Raw genomic sequence first — 18,459 nt, 5'->3', positions numbered from 1 at the left:
ACAGACCCCGTAGCTATATTTACAGAGTTAAAAGGAAAAACGCTACACCAAGCAACATCATCCCAACTGTTTAATTTTATTAATACTAGATTCTGTTTTCTGATGGAATTAAACAAGAAACCAAAATAAGAAAAAAAGTTTACAGCTGGGGTAGAATAAACACCATCCACAATCTGGCATTCCTAATTTATTTCTTAATAATTCCCTGTAGCTGATCTGTTGGGAGCAATAACATAAATAAATAATTATCAGCACACGACGCTTTTGCAAAGAAATCTCTCAGAGTAGATATTGGGCCTCTTCTTGCTTCTCGCATGCTTAAATGGATGTAAATGTTATTCCCTCCTTCATAGTGTTTATTCACAACAGCAGCTATTAGAAATCAGTAGGACTGATAAGAGGTGTTCTTGAAGAGTAAGACTTTGACAAATGAGGTTAGTTACACGTAGAGGCGACGTGGCTTGTACTTAAGGAGCACTTTGCGTCTGCGCGGAGCCTCGCTCTGCAGAGCTGTCTCTATGCGCGGCCACGCGTGGACCCTGGTGAGTGGACAGGTGGGTGTAAATCGTTAGCCAAAGGATAAACAGGACTTTGGTCCTGAGTTGACTGTTTAAAATCTAACCCTGCAGCCATCTAACGTGCAAAGCACACACCTCCGTAACATCTACTAATGCTACGCTTGCAGTAATTATCAGACGGAGTAAAGGTCGATTTTACGCATTGGCACCAAAGTGCAACTTAAATTTGCAATATGAACTGAATACCCGAACAATGCTGTAGGATTACTATCAAAACTCCCCCCCCCCCCCACGTGGCTCCTGCATTGAGTTCTTTTTAAACTTGATCGTGAGTTGCAGAAAAAAAGAGGAATACACAAAGCGATCAATACCCGCCGCAGCGACGGAAATAATCTGCAAGATTTCTTTTAGCTATAAAACAAAGAGAAACAATCATAAGAGGTGGATACAGGAGCGAGCCATGATAAGCAGAATTAAGCATTTACTTGGCCCAAACAGCGTATTTTAATTATGATGAGAAGTTGCAATGTTTAGAAGAGAAGTAACGAACCTCTCGGATCTCTCCTCGAGCAGGTAACAAGTGCTGGGTGAACAGGGGCAGGGTACAAAAGTAAATGAATGGGCAGGTGTGAGTTTTACTGCCACCTGATGGATATATGTTAATGCTGCACCTGTGGGCTGCCTTTGTCACGACGAAAACAATAACAACAGTGGATAAAATTCATCTTTATTTATCTCCATTCCAATGCAAAGTGTGTAAGGACGCTTAAAAAGCTCTTTATTAGGAATAATCGGAAATAAATTATTAAAGCGCGCTAACCCTACGTGATTAAACTTGTCAAATGGTAACAGCATGACTCTCCTCTAAACATGTGTGTGTGTCAGAGCTTGCTGAAAGTGATCCTCGGCGGAGTCTCGGGCTGGAGGATGAAGGTGACTGTGGTGTTGAGGTCCTCTGAGGACGGCACGCTGAGATGGAAGCTCAGCAGGATCTAGACATGCAGAGAGGGAGGAGGCAGGAGAGGGGAGGGGTGGAAGCATCAAGAAAGAGAGGAAGAGAGAGCAGAGACGTTTACAGGGATTAAAATCATGCTACAGTGAGGGGCGGAATAGAAATAGGTGCATCTGCTCAAAATGCTGCCTACTTAGATTTTTTTCGTTTCTCTTCGGGTGAACTATAATTTAGTGAAACAGACTTTACTTCGCATTTATTTGAGAGCTTTTCTTACTGGTTGAATAAACATATTCCATCTAAAGTTTTAGGATTTGAAAACAGTGTTAAACTTTACAATTTGTTGATGTTTTTTTCCTCCATTGATCACCCTGTTTCCATGAAACATGAACCAATGAAGTTGCCCAACACTGCAGGAGGTTTCTTGTTATTAAAAGGGAGTTTTTCTTTCCCACTGTTGCAAATTGTTTGCCTGTAGTGATTGTTGATTGTTGGAGTTTTCTCTGTTTTACTGTAGGGCCTTTACCTTACAATATAAAGCACCTTGAGTCGGCTGTTCTTATGGTTTGGAACTATATAAATTCAACTGTATTGAATTGAACTTGTTTATAACTAATGTTTATAACTATTAATTTAACTATTATCTTCACCGTAACCAGTAATGTAAAGTGGTCCTTATAGGGAACTGAATCATTAATTCACTGCAAAACAATGACTTATAAAGCACTGAGTGAACTGAAGTCTTCTTTTCTTTTAAATGCACAGCTTTTACTTCTTACCAGCCTTATAACTGAGCTCTCATGTTTCCACTTCTTCCTGTCCTCTTGCATCGTCCTTTCACTTTCATCCCATCCCAAAACTTGTTTTCTTGCTTCCTTACTCTTCCCCTTTCCCTTTTTTGCTGTCACTCACATGCATGAGTAAAAGTTGCATCTCGTTCTCAGCAATCCTCCTCCCGACACATTGCCTCGCCCCGAAGCCAAATGCCAGGGAGCGAAACCCTGCGGCTTCCACCCTTTGGCCCTCTTCTCTGCTCCACCGGCTGGGGTCAAAGCGCAGTGGATCCTCAAACACTTTTTCACTTCTCCCCATCGGGTAAATACAGGCCTGGACCAAAGTCTGAGGGAGAATTTACCACCAAACGCATGTTAGTCAGATGAATGTATATGAATGTCTATGTGAGTGCAACAGAAAGAATCAGAGTTACAGTCCGAACGCTCACCCCAGCAGGTATGTGGTAGTTCTGGAGAACGATGTCTCTGACTGGATACCGCTGCACTGTAATTCCCACCGGGTACAACCTAAACCAAAAGCAATCCAGACATTGAAAACTTAAAATTTCTGACATATTACCTTTGAATCCTCCATTAGTTGAGTTGTCTGACATTAAGATTGCTGGTAATCAATTCTCATTTAGGTGCCTTTTGATAAACACAGACACTCAGACAGCTGATGAATTTTTTTCATACATGAGTTGAAGGAAAAATTAGTGTCTTCTTGTCTATATATAATATATGTCATACATTAATTACTGTACAATATTCCTGTGTGAAATTTCCGGTGACAACTTTTGATTATTATTTAGAAAAACCCTGTAGCTAGCTAGGATCAGGGTCATTACTGGTAGCATGAGGTGTATCTGGACCCTACAGAGGGTGCACAGGTAGTCCAGCTCCTCCAGAATGGCACATCAGTACGTGAGACTGCCAGGAGGTCTTGTATATGCTTGTTTGTGCAAGGAGGAACAGGATGAGCACTGCCAGAGTTACAAAATGACTTCCAGCAGGTCACCGGTGTGAATGTCTCTGACTAAACAATCAGAAACCGACTTCATGAGGGTGGCCCGAGGGTCCGATGTCCTGCAGTGGGGACTGTGCTGACTGCACAGAATACCAGAATTGACAGCCAATCACTGATGCCCTGTGCTTTTCGCCATGAGAACATGTGACAGACATGTGCTCAGGGTGAACCTGAGAATCCACAGAAAACATTATACTGCCTGTAACATTGTTCAGCATTGACTGGTTTGGTGGTGGGTCAGTGATGCACTGGTCCAGATTTAGGAGATCTTAGGACCATGGGTACCAGCACATGGGGACAACATAAACTACAGAGTTTGAGATGCTGCAATTAAATTTTTGGCAAACATTCGTGGAAAAAACATACAGGAGTCACATGTCAGCAGATCCACAGTGCCTCAGAATGACATGTGAATGAAAATATGTGAGCATTAGGACGTGTATTAAAGGTGCCCTCCACTGTGTGGGCACTGGAGACAGATATAAGGACAGACTGCAGAGATGTGTATGTGTAGGTGCCGTTCTCATTTATTTCCCATGTGCAAACAAATGGATATAAGGGACCATGTGCAGTCAGATTCTTGACATGTTTACCTGAGGACCTCTTTGATTGTGCCTTTAAGAAGTGGTGCCCCCTGCAGGGCTTTCTGAGGATCCCCACCAGCCTGTGCCCACGACGCCCTCACCTGCTGCCTAACGCTCTCCTGCACCTCAGGGTTGCGTCCCAGCTCAAACAGAGCAAACTGCAGGGGTACTGCTGTCTGAAGAGAGGATAGGATGAGACGTGACACAGAATTAGGTATAGAGACCCAGGCTAAGTTAGGCTATCACACATATTGGCACACACACACCAACACACACACCGTGTCCACCCCTCCAGCCATCAGCTCAGTCATGTTGGCTTTGATGAGGTCCAAAGATAGCTGCCCTTTCTCCATGAGTTGCCCCAGAACTCCAGTGTACTGGCCTCCAGCAGTCTCAGCCGGAGATGCTCTACCCAGGGAGGTTGACAAGCGCTGGTACCCCCTCTGGATCCTCGCCTCCGCTGGAAGACGAACAGTCAGGTTGTGGAAGTGACAGGACAAAGAAGCACGCTGATGCTGATTTGAGGCTCTTGCAATCATGGCCCTTTCCTACCATGACTGAAGATGTGGTCCCAAGCAATGGCGTGCTGGGTCCACAGGGGAGCACCGATGCGCAACAGTAAGCGAGGGGGCAGATAGAGGAGAGGAGGAGTGGTTGTTAGCATTCGCTCCACGGCCCAGATGAACTTCTGAGATTCCAGGGAGGGGGATGAGGAGAAGAGGCCAATACGCTCTCCGTAGAGCACGTGGCAGCTAGCTAGAGAGAGAGGAAGGGAGGAAAAGAAAGAGGTCTAGGTGGGTTAAGATGAGATAGATGACTGATGACCTAAAACATGAGCAAGCAAAGGACTTAAAAATAAATAAACTATTAAACCTCATGGAGGATTACATGGACCTTTGTCTTGAATGTCTCTATGTGTCATCAATTTATTAATCTCTACCAAATAACAGTTAAACAATTTCAAAAATCCACTTTAGTTTTTCTTATTTAATGTAAAAACAAACAAAAATAGACCCCTTCTCATATAGATCTCCCCACGGTGCACATGATGTTTCCCAATCAAACATGTTCAAGTTATATTAACACGACATCAGCGACTGGAGTAGAGTTTCTTACTCCGGCTTAGCACTTGGTTTCTTGTGCTGGGCTCCATTAGGAGCAGAGCAGCGTGACTCAAAGTCATCAGCTCTCCCCCCCTTCCCACTCGCATACACACAGATGCAAACAAGTGTACACTGAGTCATACAGGCTTTCACACTTGCGAACATGGCATACAGCAGATAGGCACATGAAAGGAGCAGACCTGCTGAAATAATGTTGGAGCTTTGATCATCTTTGTTGCCATTTCTATTTTTGAAGGTGCATGTTCTCTTTGACCTCCTACACCCAGAGTACGCTAAGAGACGCCTGGGGATAGGATGAGGTTCGGTTCTCATGTAAGGTGTGAATATTTTAGAATTAAAGCACAGAGAGAGCAGCAGCACTGATCTATTTGCGTTTTCATCTTCTTCTTCTTCTTCTTTTTTTTTTTGAAGATTTTAAAGAGGTGATGCTCCTGCAGATTGTGTAATTCCTCTGACGTCAGAAACTGCCGCAGCTTACATCAGCATTTGTGAGTCAATGCATAGACCTGATAGTTAGGCTGAATGAAAGCCTGTCAAAAGGGGGAAGCGACATGAATCCGTGGCCTTTCATCCCTCGGGGCTTCAAGGTCGATCATTGCCGCATGAAAAATGAGACTTGACATTTATGGGATGTTTCTGTCAAACACCCATCATTTCACACCTCTCCACACTTTTCCAACATAGAAAAAGAAAGTCTACTTTTTTGGCTTCATTGTAAATAAACAGGAATTAATGCATACTCATTGTACAAGCTGTAAAATGACACTTAGAGATACACAACGGTCTCATATCACGGGGCTGATGACCTCTAACCTTCCAGTGCAAAACGAAAAAGGTCAGGACTGGGATCGATGGTAAGAACGCATTTTCCCTCCTCTCCTCTTCCCCCCTTTTCCATTCTTGTCTGCAGCATTTGACAGAAATCCTTCGCCACCTCATCAAGGAGAGGGAGAAAGCGTTTTACTGCTGCAATCATCATCACCTCCTTGTTCAGCTGCAGACGGTCAGCTCTCCACTCTTCCCCATTCCTGTGGAGAGAAAGGTGCACGCTAAGCATTAAAATGAGCTTATTTCATATCTGCTCAGTCACTGTGAAATAAAATAAGGGCATCGTGTTCAAGTCTGACTCCCAGTCAGACTTATCATTGTCTAAACATGAATTCAAAGAAATCACAATTGAGAGAAGTCTCTTTTTTTGGTGCTTGACCTCTTCCCAACCACAGGTCTACCTTTACCCAAACGTTGCAATAGTTAGTATGCAACAAAGAAAGTTTTCATAGGACACGAGATAATCAGGTGCAAAAATAAGTACACCTTTACTGCTTCCATAGGAATGAAGGGTGAGCTGATCTGGAGCAGTCAGGTGTGTTAACACAATGCCACAGTCTTCCCGGGACTGGATGTCCCTGCAAATTCACCCCAAAGTCAGATTATGCAATGTTCACAGAAAAAAACACAAGAGATACATCTCGTCTCTACATTCGTCTCTCTAAAAAGAACATGACAGCACAGTTTAGGTTTGCAAAGTTAAATCTGAACAACACAAGGTTTCTGGAACAATGTCCTTTTGGAGAGAGCAGAGCTGTTTCGCCAGAATGCACAGCACCACATTTGGAAAAAAACAAACTCAGCAGATCAGCACAAACGCCGTCTGGCGCGGTGTTGGAGGCATGATCTTTGGGCTTGTTTTGCAGGCTCTCAAATGCCCGCAAGCATCAATGAACTGAATCGATTTTGTAAAGAAGATAGGGAAAAAATTCCTCCACAACACTGTGAGAGAGTGAAACAATCATGAAAACACCAACACAAAGCAAAAGTCACTACTTCAAGTTGTGGCTGCTAAAGGTCATTACAAGCTACTCGGTCACAGGACTGCTCAATATCCAGTGAAAACTTCCTTTTCCTGAAGACAGCGGGGGATTATCATGTTTAACAGGTACAAACACGTAGCTAACAACTCGTCACTCGTGACAGCAGCCATCTTTAAATAGCTGAAATACATTAATCAGTTCATTTAAAGCGTATAGCATTTTCTTAAATGCACAGCTCTTACATGTGCAGTTAAACCACAGCGTGTTTCTGTGGTTGAGTGAAAGCAAATTAAAGTCGGTTAAAAGAGCGAACTGATGACTTTGAAAATTCTGATCTAAAAAAATAAGAACAAATAATTCACTGTTTGAATTATGAAAAAAATTTCAGTCCAGTGTGATTTCTCAGCATAGTTTTGGTCTTTTTTTAAAGTCGCATGTGAGTTCCAGCTTTATGGGGGTGATACTAAATCTGAATCAGTGGCTACAAACTTCTAGCAGTCCTTACCACTTAACCCTTTACAGCCATGAGTTTTTCTGTGAGTTTGCATGAGTTTAAAAAACACAAAACTATAATTTTCTGGCAATGAGTTCATGGTTCAGGATTTAAATATTGAAAATATTGAATTAGAAAATGTCTGAATGCACTAATATTAGAACTTTTAAAAGGACCTTTATGTCAGAACCAACAACCGTACAACACACACAGTATAAGGATGTCTAGAGACCTCTTTTTGTGTATAATTTTAAATATTATATATAATCTCTATGGTGACCACAGCCTTTGCAGTACGCTCCATTTAGTTGTTCTAATATTCCAATAAGAAATGAGAAAACTTCATCTTTTGCTTTAATTTTGCGTTTTCTCCTAACAATTTGAATCTCTTTGGAAAAGCTGTTCTTTTAGGGCTGAAATTTCGCTGCATTTTGTTGTTGTTTTATGAACAACCTCAGTCTGCTTTTTAAAGTCATAATTATTGCTTGTTATCTATGTTTCACACCAGAGTGCTCTACCTTCACAGCGATGTTTTACCATCTCTCAGTGAAATGAATGAGCAGGAAGCAACTAAGAAACTAAATGATGAACAAAAACTTTCCACGCCTGATTAAATCCCCCCCCCCCCCCCCCCAAAAAAGACACGATGATGGTACAAGTGATTACACACACCCACATGGAGTTGTTTCCATCGCTCGAGGGAACATTGAAATGATTTAGTCAAATTTTGACTCTTAAATTTTAATCAGTAGAATAATGGGATTTTTACCCACGGAGGGGAGAGGAGTCTCCATCGTGTGACTGCTTGCACAGATGCATATCACCACTTCATGAGTAATTTAAAACACACATGTGGAACTGACTTGAGGAAGACGCCCTTGCTGTGGTTGCGTATTTCCCGGTGTGTCGCCCAGGGCTGCAGGGTCATCCGTCGGGGGTGCAGACCCTCTGACTTAAAGAGCTCACTGACGTCAGATGGCAGCATGATGTTCACGCTGCTTAGGGTGCCCAGCTTTTCTCTATTCCAGTCACACAGAGAGACAGAGAAAGGATATTTGGTAAGCACACGAACATACTGAAGAACGTTTTAAGCTTTAAACTTCCATCTACCTGTAGATGGGGCCGAGCGTGTTGAAGGTCCTCTCCATGTGCTTGTGAAGCTGCTGGAAGCGATTTTCTCTCCAGAATTTCAACAGGTTGAGCCATCCATTCCTCCCTGTGTGAGGGATCTCCTCAAGGCTCCGCATCCCTTTCACTACTCTTTTCCCCCCTTCTAGCTTTCCATGCACCACAGTCCCTGCTGCAGTCATGCAAAGACCCTTTTGTGGTGCGACACCAAAAAACACATTTCTGGACCCACAAGAGCCCTTCGCTTTGATACCTGCAGTCACTCGTGTGGACATGCTGGCTCTGGTCTGAGTGAGCTGTGCCAGGCGGTCTCATCCAGAGTTGTGACACTTCTTGTTTGTTGTTGTCTCTGTAGAGCTCATTCTTTCCCTCCTCCAACGCCAAACTTCACCCTTGAATGAGATTTATTGCTGACAGGAGTTTGATGATTTATAAATCTGAGCATCAGAGTTCAAGAGAAACACAACAGAGCCAGAATGTCAGGCTGATTACACAAAAAACAGATAACGGGCCAGTGTAGCTTCCCGAAATGTGTTTTATTACAAGTTCAATCACAGCAAATCAGCTACAAACAAACAGACTAAATGTCCACCTTCGTAAGTGGTGGTTTTCTTCATACTGTATAAAATCCTTGAATTTATGCACCAAAATAAGCTCAACACAAACAAAGCAGTTATTAGAAACTACCAGATTTGGCTCATACACATCACCGATACTGTAGATGTGATGCAGAAAGGACTCAGTATAAAGAAAAGTGGACAGATTCTAACATAATCATACAAAATAAGAAAGTTTCATGTTGTTTTGTTGCCCTGAGGTTCCTCACTTGTGTATAGATCTCTTAGTTGGATCTATATCATTTAAACCGACAGCTCTGCGTACTACCTTGGCTTCTATTATAAAAAACTAAACACGGTGTCTGAATGAAACATCACCAGGACAAGATGTGCCCCGTTTTAACATCTACAACTATTGATTTTGTTATATAATCACAATATAATGCAACAGCTTATTAAAACAGTATAAAATCAACATTTTCAATGAGGAGAAAACTCTTAAAGGACTGCGTAAAATCCCATTTGTACTTTCATTGTCATGCACTGACCAATAATTCAACACCTCATAATAATGTTTAAGTATATCTAATCAATACCTAAAATAAACATTTTACACTGGCGTATTTGTTATTATTAAGTAAAACAGGTGACTTATTTACCTGTTACAAGTTATCAGAGCATAAAAGCAGCAGTCATAAATTCCCATGCTGTTCTCTTCATTAATAGAGTGTAATAATCATTGCTGTGACTACATATTGATCACATGATTTTACAAGATTCCCCATTTGCTGGTACAGGAGTAGGCGTCCCGCTGCGTTTCCTCCCTCTAAGGGCCGCTGTGCTGAAGCTGAGGCCTTGAAAGGCACTCAGCAGGTTGAAGCCATCGTCCTTGGTTTTGGTTTCAGGATGAATTATTGTCGATAGCTCGTGGGGGAGCGACACTTTGCCTCCGACTGACCTCAGCTGGTTTGTGTCCTTCGTGTTCTGAAGGATGATGGAAGAACAAATGGGTTACAGGGTTGAACATGCTGCAAAAATAAAAATGAATAAAAAGCTCTACATCTCTTATGTTGCAGTAACATACAAGTTGGCACACATGGATAACGCCTGTAAAGAGTAGGCCTACTATTGTATTGTTAGGGGTTGGCTATACCTCTGCAAAGGCTGCAAACACATCTGAAGTGATTACAGTTTGAGTTTTAAGGTTTTTTATGCAGTATAACCATAATTGCATCAAGATGCGCTACATCTTGTTGTTGGAGAAGTGTTTGCAAAAGGAAAAACAGAAACTGCATTGAGATAGGTTTATAACTACTGAGCTACAGACATTAACATGATGTTTAATGATGAAATTTTGTAATGTACAGTGGCTGCAGGGTTCAAATCCACCAGCCAGCTGGGGCCCTGTGTGGAGTTTTCACGTTCTGTACATACATGGTTTCTCTCTGGATACTCCATCTTCCAGCCGTTTGTGTTAGGTTAACAGGTGAGTCAGAACTGGTCGCAGGTGTGAATTTGGGCATTAGAGGGAAATTGATAACAATTCAATCTCACGCTCATACCTACAGCCAACTTAGAATCAATTAACCTAACCCCATGCATGTTTTTGAACTGTGGGAGGATGCTAAAGTACCCAGAGAGAACCCACACAGACATGAGAACATGCAAACTCCTCACAGAAAGACCAGACTGGAATAGAAAGTCAAGATTTGAATCCGAGGCCTTCTGACTGCGATAACCACCACCCCACCGTGCTGCCCTTTTTTCTTTTTTCCTTTCATGATTTGTGTCCAGTTTTTTTCCCCTGAGGGTATTTATCAAGTAACTTCTCATCTTCTCTCTATCTTCATTTTGTTTCAAGTTTAATTTTGAACTGGTAAGAGTTTTTTGGTTGCTGAACCCTGAATCCTAAATTCAGAAGAATTATGCAGTACTTTTTTGTGGTTATTTGACATTTTATCTAAACTAATTCAGTGAAGTTGGAAAAACGTTATATTTTGAAGACAATTAAAACTGGTGTGTGAGAGTACTGAACAGAAGAATGCAGCGCTTTGTAAAGTTTCAATTCAACTCTGTTAAAGAAATAAAAAAAACCAAACAGTACCGTGTATAAGGGGAAAACTGTCCAGTTTACACAAAACTAGAGGATAAATATTGTTATTTTCTTCCAAACACAGACCTCAGACAGCTGATATTTTCTCCTGAAATGAGCCCTCATCGCTGCTCTCTCTGCATTCTTCTGGGCCTTCGTGGCTTCCCGCAGCTTTCTGTCAACACAGCAGACAAACATAAATACAGCTCAGATATCGCAGGCAGAAAATAAAAATCTCTCTGCACAGGTGACAACAGTTAACGCCTTCGTTCATCTCAGCTGCCTCCTGCAATGAGAGCACAGTGAGAAATTGACAAAATGAGGTGAACTGAGGGGATTTGATTTCAGTTTGCAGATGAATTACATCTACAGGCAAAACTTGATTCCATGTGTGTTTAGAGTCTTTTTTCCATTTTCACCTGGAAATGATAAAACAGTCATATTATGCATCCAAGAAGCAACCCTGCCTGTTATTTGTAATGGCACAAAATAATGATATTACTCAGGTGCTTGTGCAGCTTTGTGGTACTTGTGGTTTCCATTTCTGACGCCCCTCCCACAGTCTTGGAGGCAGTTTGTGGTTACACTACACAGAAATTGGCTGATATGGGCAGTCGATCCGCTAATGATGCCTGATGAGGCACATCATGCCCCAGATGAACTACTCAGGGCCACACGCTCTCTCTTGCACATAATGTGGCATCAGCATTGTTTGCTATTTGTGCTTCGTCTGTTTATGTTTCATAATTTCTCTTTTATTGAAGAGAAATTCTTGTGTGGGCTGCTTCCTTGTGCCAGTTTGTGAATCGCTTCATTGTGTTTCATTTTTTATTTCTTCTCGATAACAATTTCTCATTTAGATTCCAAAACTATGAATTGTGATTTTTAAGCAACATTTTCACTGTAAGAGTGCTACTTGTAACACTTCATGTTTACAAAAGCACCTGTCGCTACTTTTACTTAAAGTATGTGAATACTTCCTTCACCCCTGCATGATGGTTTCTACATCCCATACAGAGCATTACTTGCCTCTCCTTCTCCAGCTCTGTCTGGTACGAGCAAATGATAGACAGATCTTTGGGATATGCAGCTCGGGGGGGAGACGTTTTGCCCAACTTGACGCATCCTCCTCGACTCCCGCTGCCTCTCCCCCTCTTGTTCCTACGTTTGGCACACAGCTTCTTCCCCTTCACCTCCGACACACAGCTGGTCAGCTTCCTGATGGGCATGCTCAGGGAATTTTTTAATCTCACCACAGACTCCATGATGTACCGCACACACACCCCTATTTCCTCGTCAGATAACAGGTGAATTTATGGTGGCTTTCGCCTTCCCTCATGTTGTGTTGCTCTGACACGAGAAAATCAGGACACGCAGTCTGATGTCTCGCAGCAATAACTCCTGCCAAGGACAAGGACGGCAGTCAGACAAGGCTCAGACACTCAGAAAGGTTAAACACACTGATGGAGAGTTTATCATCTAGATGAGGTTAAAGAGGGCAGTAAAGCAGAAAAACGGAAACTACGTGATGACAAAACATGAAAATGCCAAACTAACATGCTGAACAGGCTAATTTTCAGGGTCTATTACCACTGATTTACACACAAACTTGCTTTACCATGCTGTTCCTGTCCACGGTTATCTTACCCATGCAGGTGGCCACAGTTGGCCTAAGGCTCACACCATAAAATCCAGATAAAGCACCCAGCCAGATGGCCTTCACCACCACCAGCCAATCCCTAAAGCTTTTAAAAAAGTGGGGAAAACAAGAATAAAAAACAGTAGACTGTCCACGAGATATTAAGCCTGCAACTTCCTGGCCTTCACAGGACAAAATCACTGTTTTCCATTGAGGTTTCAGCCTCTCCTTCCCTCTTTCCCTCCTACAGAATTGTTTTCACATTTCACTACCCCCAACTCTGCCACACAGATTACTACCTAAGGGACTTAATGAGGGGAATCTCGTTAGCCGTGGCAGGGAACGCACCTGATGAGTCACGTGTCGGGGTGAAGCTTTAGACGTGATGTTGAGTGACACACCCATGCATTCACAGTAAGTTCATAGACTTTTTTTATCCACAAACACAGTTTTAAAAGTTGCAGTGTAATACATTACTCCTAATTTTTTTCTTTCTTTTTTTTAAATACATGCACTCAAAAAAGGATTTCTCACCCTCATTAAAAATTGAAGCAAGAATCTTGAATAAAACACAACATAATATAAAATCAAAGGGTTATTTATGTAGATAATTAACCATTAGGGGAAATGTGATCGGTATACCAAACCAAACTAGATTCCAGTAAATGTAACATTTTACCTTCTACTTATGTAACAGATTACATGGAAAATGTACATGCAATCAAATTACTTAAAGACAGCTTCCCAGCAGAAATATTATCTGAGTGAGGCAGAGGGCATGAGTGTAAAAAACAAAACCTAAAAAAACAACCTTCACCGGGTCATTTCTTTCCTCTCTGTTCAGTTTCACTCTGTTCAGTTTCACTTAGGATCACCACAGACAAAGAGGATTGTTTGTTATTAGGATTGTCACAGGTGTATTAGGCACTCCTGTAAAAACAACTTGTTAACACGAATATCTAAGCAGCCAGTCACGTGGCTGCACCTCAGTGCATTTAGGCATGTAGACACAGTCTTTTAATGGGAGATACAACCCTGAAATACACACAGAGAAAAACAATAGCAATTCTAGCTAGTCACAGTATCACATATTTAGCAAATATTTTATTAAATACCACCATTCAACTACTAATTAAGGCAGATATCTAATTGCCAATCACATAAAAGCATCTCAGTACAAATGGAAACACAATCCTTTATTAAGTCAAGGGGGAGCGTTTGCATAAAGTTATCCTTCCACTGCTGAAACGGGAGATTGAACCAGGGACCTAACGTTCTTCCAAATGAGCTGTTTCAGCAGTTCTGTTTGTGTCTGTTACTCTAATGGTATCCAAAGTCATTGGATCTCAATGTGCATTGTACAGCCAGACAATGTTACCACGTCAATATGAACCAAAATCTCTGGGGAATGATTGCAACACCATGTTAAGTGACTGGTCTGTGCATTTATCAGTGTTGTTATGGTGACCTACAAACCATGTGCAAACACAGACCATGAGGCAGGGGATGGGCCAAACTGATTTATTATAAATCTCTGATGGAAGGGCAGAGGGCCAGGGGTTGCCAGCAGGCAAGAACAAAGCCAGATGTGGAGGCTGAGCTGATGGCTGAGAGCCTGAAGATGTGAGGGAGAGGTTAGTGTGCTGACTGCTGAGAAAGACACTGAAGCCAGAGCAGAGGAGACTGAAAAACACTAAAGACAGGATGGCTCAGGGAATCTATCCAAACATTTAGCAAAAGTAACAAGAGACATGGACACAGAAACACCAACCTGGCAGAGTGGAAACATCAGTTCTGAGGATATGTAGCGGTCTCATTTAAAGAACTGGCTGCAGCTGGTGAGGCTCTGCTTTGACCCCAACACACCTCTTTCAACAACTACAAAACGAGCAGACACATCCCTACAGAGAAAAGGAGAAAGGGAAAGAGGAAGAGAGAGACTTCTGAAAGTGATAGCAGGTCAGCCTGACCCAGAATTAGATGCTGAGGGTGAGTCATTGGCTCAATGTCAGGTACGGCTGCTCTGGGACTTCCCTGCACTTCCATATGAGTACACAGAGAGCAGCAGCAAGTCTCCCCTTCAGTGGCAACAGGTATTAATTATGCTGGACACAGAATGAAAAGAAGGAGCTTATAAACAGCCTAATTCTCTTCCAATGATGTGCTCTCCATGAGACAGTAAATTAGGCCTGACTTTTCTGCTTCCTGAATTGATGCTGTGTTTAATTCATTTCATTTCCACCAACTACAATTTGCAAAATATTTTTTACCAATAACTATCATTACTACTAACAGGAGGAAAAAAGAGTTTGAACATGGCTTTAAATGTTATCATTTGTCTCCAGTTTCTAAAAATACATTATAATGCACTTATCTGCTTACAACACCATGATACATTATTTATTAAATCTAACTATATACTACTGTTGAATGTAAAATGGGGTTACTTAGATCTCCGTGTGTCCTTTTTTTCAGAAATGGGGCCCAGCTGTTCTCCTGATTTCTTATTTTGGCACATTTGTTTGAATGTCTTGGAACGACTCCACGGTGAGTTTTATGCTCTCTGACCTACTCTAATGCCCTATTTGGCACCGAGAGCCCATACGCACACTTCAACCAACCTGTTTGAAGTCCCTCACTCATTTCCACACCCCTCTCCCCTTTCTCTTCCTCCTCTGGTGCCCAGAGCACTTTAATTTCTAACAGGTGAGGAAGCTTTAATACTTTAACAAGATCACAGAGAGAAAACACGCCCCCTACCCCAGAGCTCATGCAGCCCTGAGATCTGTTTACTAATCCAAAGTTTTGCCTTTTACTACTGAATGGAGATAGCTCAAGGTGGTCCTGTGTCAGCCAGTACAATTCATGAACAGAACAAAGGGGAAACATTACTGAACATTTCCATGTTCATATTCTCCAGCTTTCTCATTAGGAAGACAAAATTGATATAATAATGTAAATTTAATCTCCTGTGAATTGTGTGTGTGTGTGTGTGTGTGTGTGTGTGTGTGTGTACGGGTTCGTACTATCCTGGTGGGGACCAAAATCTGACTTTTACTATCCTGGTGGGGACTTTCTGCACCGTGGGGACCAAAATCCAGGTCCCCTCGGGGTTGAAAGCAATTTTCACACTCAAAATGCGGTTTTACTGTCAGGGTTACAATTAGGTTATGGTTAGGTTTATGGTAAGGGTTAGGGTTAGGCATTCATTTTTAATGGTTAGGGTTAGGGTAAGGGGCTAGGGAAAGCATTATGTCAATGGGATGTCCCCACGAGGATAGCAAACCAGACATGTGTGTGTGTGTGTGTGTGTGTGTGTGTGTGTGTGTGTGTGTGTGTGTGTGTTCACGTGTATGCCAGTGTTGTTTTGTCAGATGTTGAACACTGATCTCCCTGAAAATCCCTTAAGTGGCTCTTTTTGCTTTTTTGGGGAGTGACTTCCATGAAAAGCTCTCTCACACACTTATACACACTGGTTGACATTATACCTTACTTAGCACATCACCCTAACCTTCACCATCACAGGTGAATGCCTCTGACCCTTACTGCAACTAAACCCCAATTGAAACTTTTACCCTCAGTGGTGTGGTTGTTAACATGCAAAAGATCCTGAGAGCAGAAGGCGACACAAGCTAGTTTACTTCTAGTTCTGATCCCGAGGATACTGTGGCGACCACTTTGGAAACAAGGAAGTGTTTGGAAAAACAAGTGTTTGAGACAAAAATCAAGCGTAGTACTGCGATATTTGCATGTATCTATACAGGAACACCGAATTTGTATATTTTAATAAATTAAAATACTCTCGGAATACAATGAAAAATCTCATGCAGCACCATCCTGAGACAACGTTAGCTGAGTAAACTTACATTAAATTAACTCAAACAACAAACAATCCCACACTGGACACAAGCAGCTTGACAAAACCTAATTCCTAATTCGGAGCAAGCTAATGGCTCAGTCACAGGAGGAAAAATAGAACGGCGACCTCCTTCAATCAACCAAAATAAATAAATAAATAAATATTGGCTGCCTGGTGATTGTATTACTTGTTTTTTACATTACTGTTGCAACCTGTGGTGACTGTTCAATTCAGATTTATTTATATAATGCCAAATCACGACACCAATCACCTCCAAGCATTTTACATTGTAAGCCAAAGACCCTACAATAATACAGAGAAAACCCCAACAATCAGATCTTAGCAACACTTAGCAACAGTGAGGACTAACTTGAATTTCAGTAAAAGAAACCTCAGGCAGAAGTAGACTAGTCTGAGGGTCGACTAAATGGTTTCCCATTATTATTACTGTATTATCAGAAACAAATTACATGTAATTGCCACCTTGACCCCATTCAATCGCAGACTGATAGCAAACTGACTCCCTCTTATGGCAGGTTTTAGTAACAGTGCTGGCATGCTTGGAAAAAAAGTGAAGTGAGATAACTATCTTATTTGATAAAGATACGATGACAAAGTTTAACTCTGAGGACATAATTTGCAGTTTAACAATAAGGTGATGGATCCTTTAAATATGTTATTGCAATACTCGGTATATGGCAAAATGTTATAAATGTCAATGATATCGTATCTTGGGGTGTTTGGTGACTCCCACCTATATAAAAAGCAGTGAGGTCCTCGGTTTTTCTCCTTATGGTGACAAAGGCCGATGTGGCATCGGGTGAACTGAGCCTCATTTAGATGACTAGACGAGTGTTTACACACACCTAGACTGATACGGGGAGATTTATAGCTCACGTCACATGTGCACGTGGGGTTTTGAGACTCTCTAAGGGCTGCCAGCTTCTACACAGATCCACAAATGTAAGCAGCATTCACGTACTAACAGAAAACTGGTGCATTTGGGCTTCCCGTGGAATTCCCCAATTTATGATTACAGACGCCATATAGGAGCCTGGATGTAGTCATTCTACATCACCTGGATTAAATCTATATTTAAAAATGAGCAAGAGTTATCCTATACTCGCTTCAGAGAAGGAGCTCTAACTGACCGTTTTACAACAGAAGAACATCCAGCATGTAGTGCAGGTTATTTAAACCATATATTAACTTTCACAGGCTATTACTCGTTTTCTAGTCGAGGGATGATATATGAAAAACGCATGAAGCTCAGATGTCCCAGTTCTCCACCCTCACTTGAAAGCAGCTTACATTTGTCAGCTTAAAAATTGTCTCCAAAGCCCATGTGCACATGTGACGGGATCTGTGCGTGTCACCGGGGATTTATACTTATGTGTAGGGACGTCGTAACCCCTTCCCCCGAATCCTACGACGTCACCAGACGTGCACCAGCTTACTGGAAATGTAACTACAGGTGGCGTCGAAGGAGCTGGCAGCTGCTGTGATTGGCCTGTGGATCCCTCCTATGCATTTCCTGCTACCTGTTCGCCGCAGTTTTTGAATTTATCGCCGAGAATAATAATAATCATCATCACCTCAGTATAAAGACTCACAAACCTTGAATTGGATAAGTGAAAGAAAAAGGATGGATGGAGATGTTAGGGAGATAGTTTCGGCAATCAGTATGGATGTGATGAAATATACAAAGAAGTGGAAGGGGGCCGGGGGAGGGGTGGCGAGGGACAAAAAATTAGCCCCGGGGGGAGAGACAAAAAAGCAACAGACCACTACAAAGAGTGGGGACCCAAGAGGGGAAAAGCCCCGGCATTTTATTTGTTTCCATCGTGGCTGACACCGCATATAAAACACCGGGACAGACGATAAGGTAATTACAGGGAACAC

The 18,459-nt window shown here is 42.1% G+C and overlaps 2 protein-coding genes across 2 annotated transcripts; both read right to left on the bottom strand.

The window, feature by feature from the left end:
• Window positions 1–179: 179 nt before the first annotated feature.
• LOC134637954 (cytochrome P450 11B, mitochondrial) lies at window positions 180–8,795 on the bottom strand. Its single transcript, XM_063488532.1, has 9 exons — window positions 8,393–8,795; window positions 8,146–8,301; window positions 5,792–6,006; window positions 4,407–4,610; window positions 4,133–4,314; window positions 3,864–4,030; window positions 2,693–2,771; window positions 2,383–2,589; window positions 180–1,510 (listed from the first exon to the last, which is right to left on the bottom strand). Exons 1-9 carry the CDS (start codon window positions 8,683–8,685, stop codon window positions 1,400–1,402), a joined length of 1,614 nt encoding a protein of 537 aa, XP_063344602.1. The 5' UTR covers window positions 8,686–8,795; the 3' UTR covers window positions 180–1,399.
• A 132-nt stretch (window positions 8,796–8,927) lies between these two features.
• Window positions 8,928–12,959, bottom strand: LOC134637956 (complexin-3). The gene is made up of 4 exons (XM_063488533.1): window positions 12,707–12,959; window positions 12,085–12,460; window positions 11,147–11,230; window positions 8,928–9,951 (listed from the first exon to the last, which is right to left on the bottom strand). The coding sequence occupies exons 2-4, from the start codon at window positions 12,322–12,324 to the stop codon at window positions 9,727–9,729; spliced, it is 549 nt and encodes a 182-aa protein (XP_063344603.1). The 5' UTR covers window positions 12,325–12,460; window positions 12,707–12,959; the 3' UTR covers window positions 8,928–9,726.
• Between the last annotated feature and the right edge of the window lie 5,500 nt (window positions 12,960–18,459).

The sequence above is a fragment of the Pelmatolapia mariae genome, linkage group LG10_11 (assembly GCF_036321145.2).
Source record: "Pelmatolapia mariae isolate MD_Pm_ZW linkage group LG10_11, Pm_UMD_F_2, whole genome shotgun sequence".
Lineage (NCBI taxonomy): Eukaryota > Metazoa > Chordata > Actinopteri > Cichliformes > Cichlidae > Pelmatolapia > Pelmatolapia mariae.
This window is presented reverse-complemented; position numbering and strand designations above follow the sequence as displayed.

Excerpts from the sequence above, each read along its gene's own strand:
- LOC134637954 (XM_063488532.1), bottom strand. The coding sequence starts at position 8,685 with ATGTCCACACGAGTGACTGCAGGTATCAAAGCGAAGGGCTCTTGTGGG. Across the intron at positions 4,611-5,791 it reads TTTTCGTTTTGCACTGGAAG|CTAGCTGCCACGTGCTCTAC; the intron begins GTTAGAGGTCAT and ends CTCTCTCTCTAG. Across the intron at positions 4,031-4,132 it reads TGGCTGGAGGGGTGGACACG|ACAGCAGTACCCCTGCAGTT; the intron begins GTGTGTGTGTTG and ends TCCTCTCTTCAG.
- LOC134637956 (XM_063488533.1), bottom strand. The coding sequence starts at position 12,324 with ATGGAGTCTGTGGTGAGATTAAAAAATTCCCTGAGCATGCCCATCAGG. Across the intron at positions 11,231-12,084 it reads AGCTGGAGAAGGAGAGGCAA|CTGCGGGAAGCCACGAAGGC; the intron begins GTAATGCTCTGT and ends GTTGACAGAAAG. Across the intron at positions 9,952-11,146 it reads GAAAATATCAGCTGTCTGAG|AACACGAAGGACACAAACCA; the intron begins GTCTGTGTTTGG and ends ATCATCCTTCAG.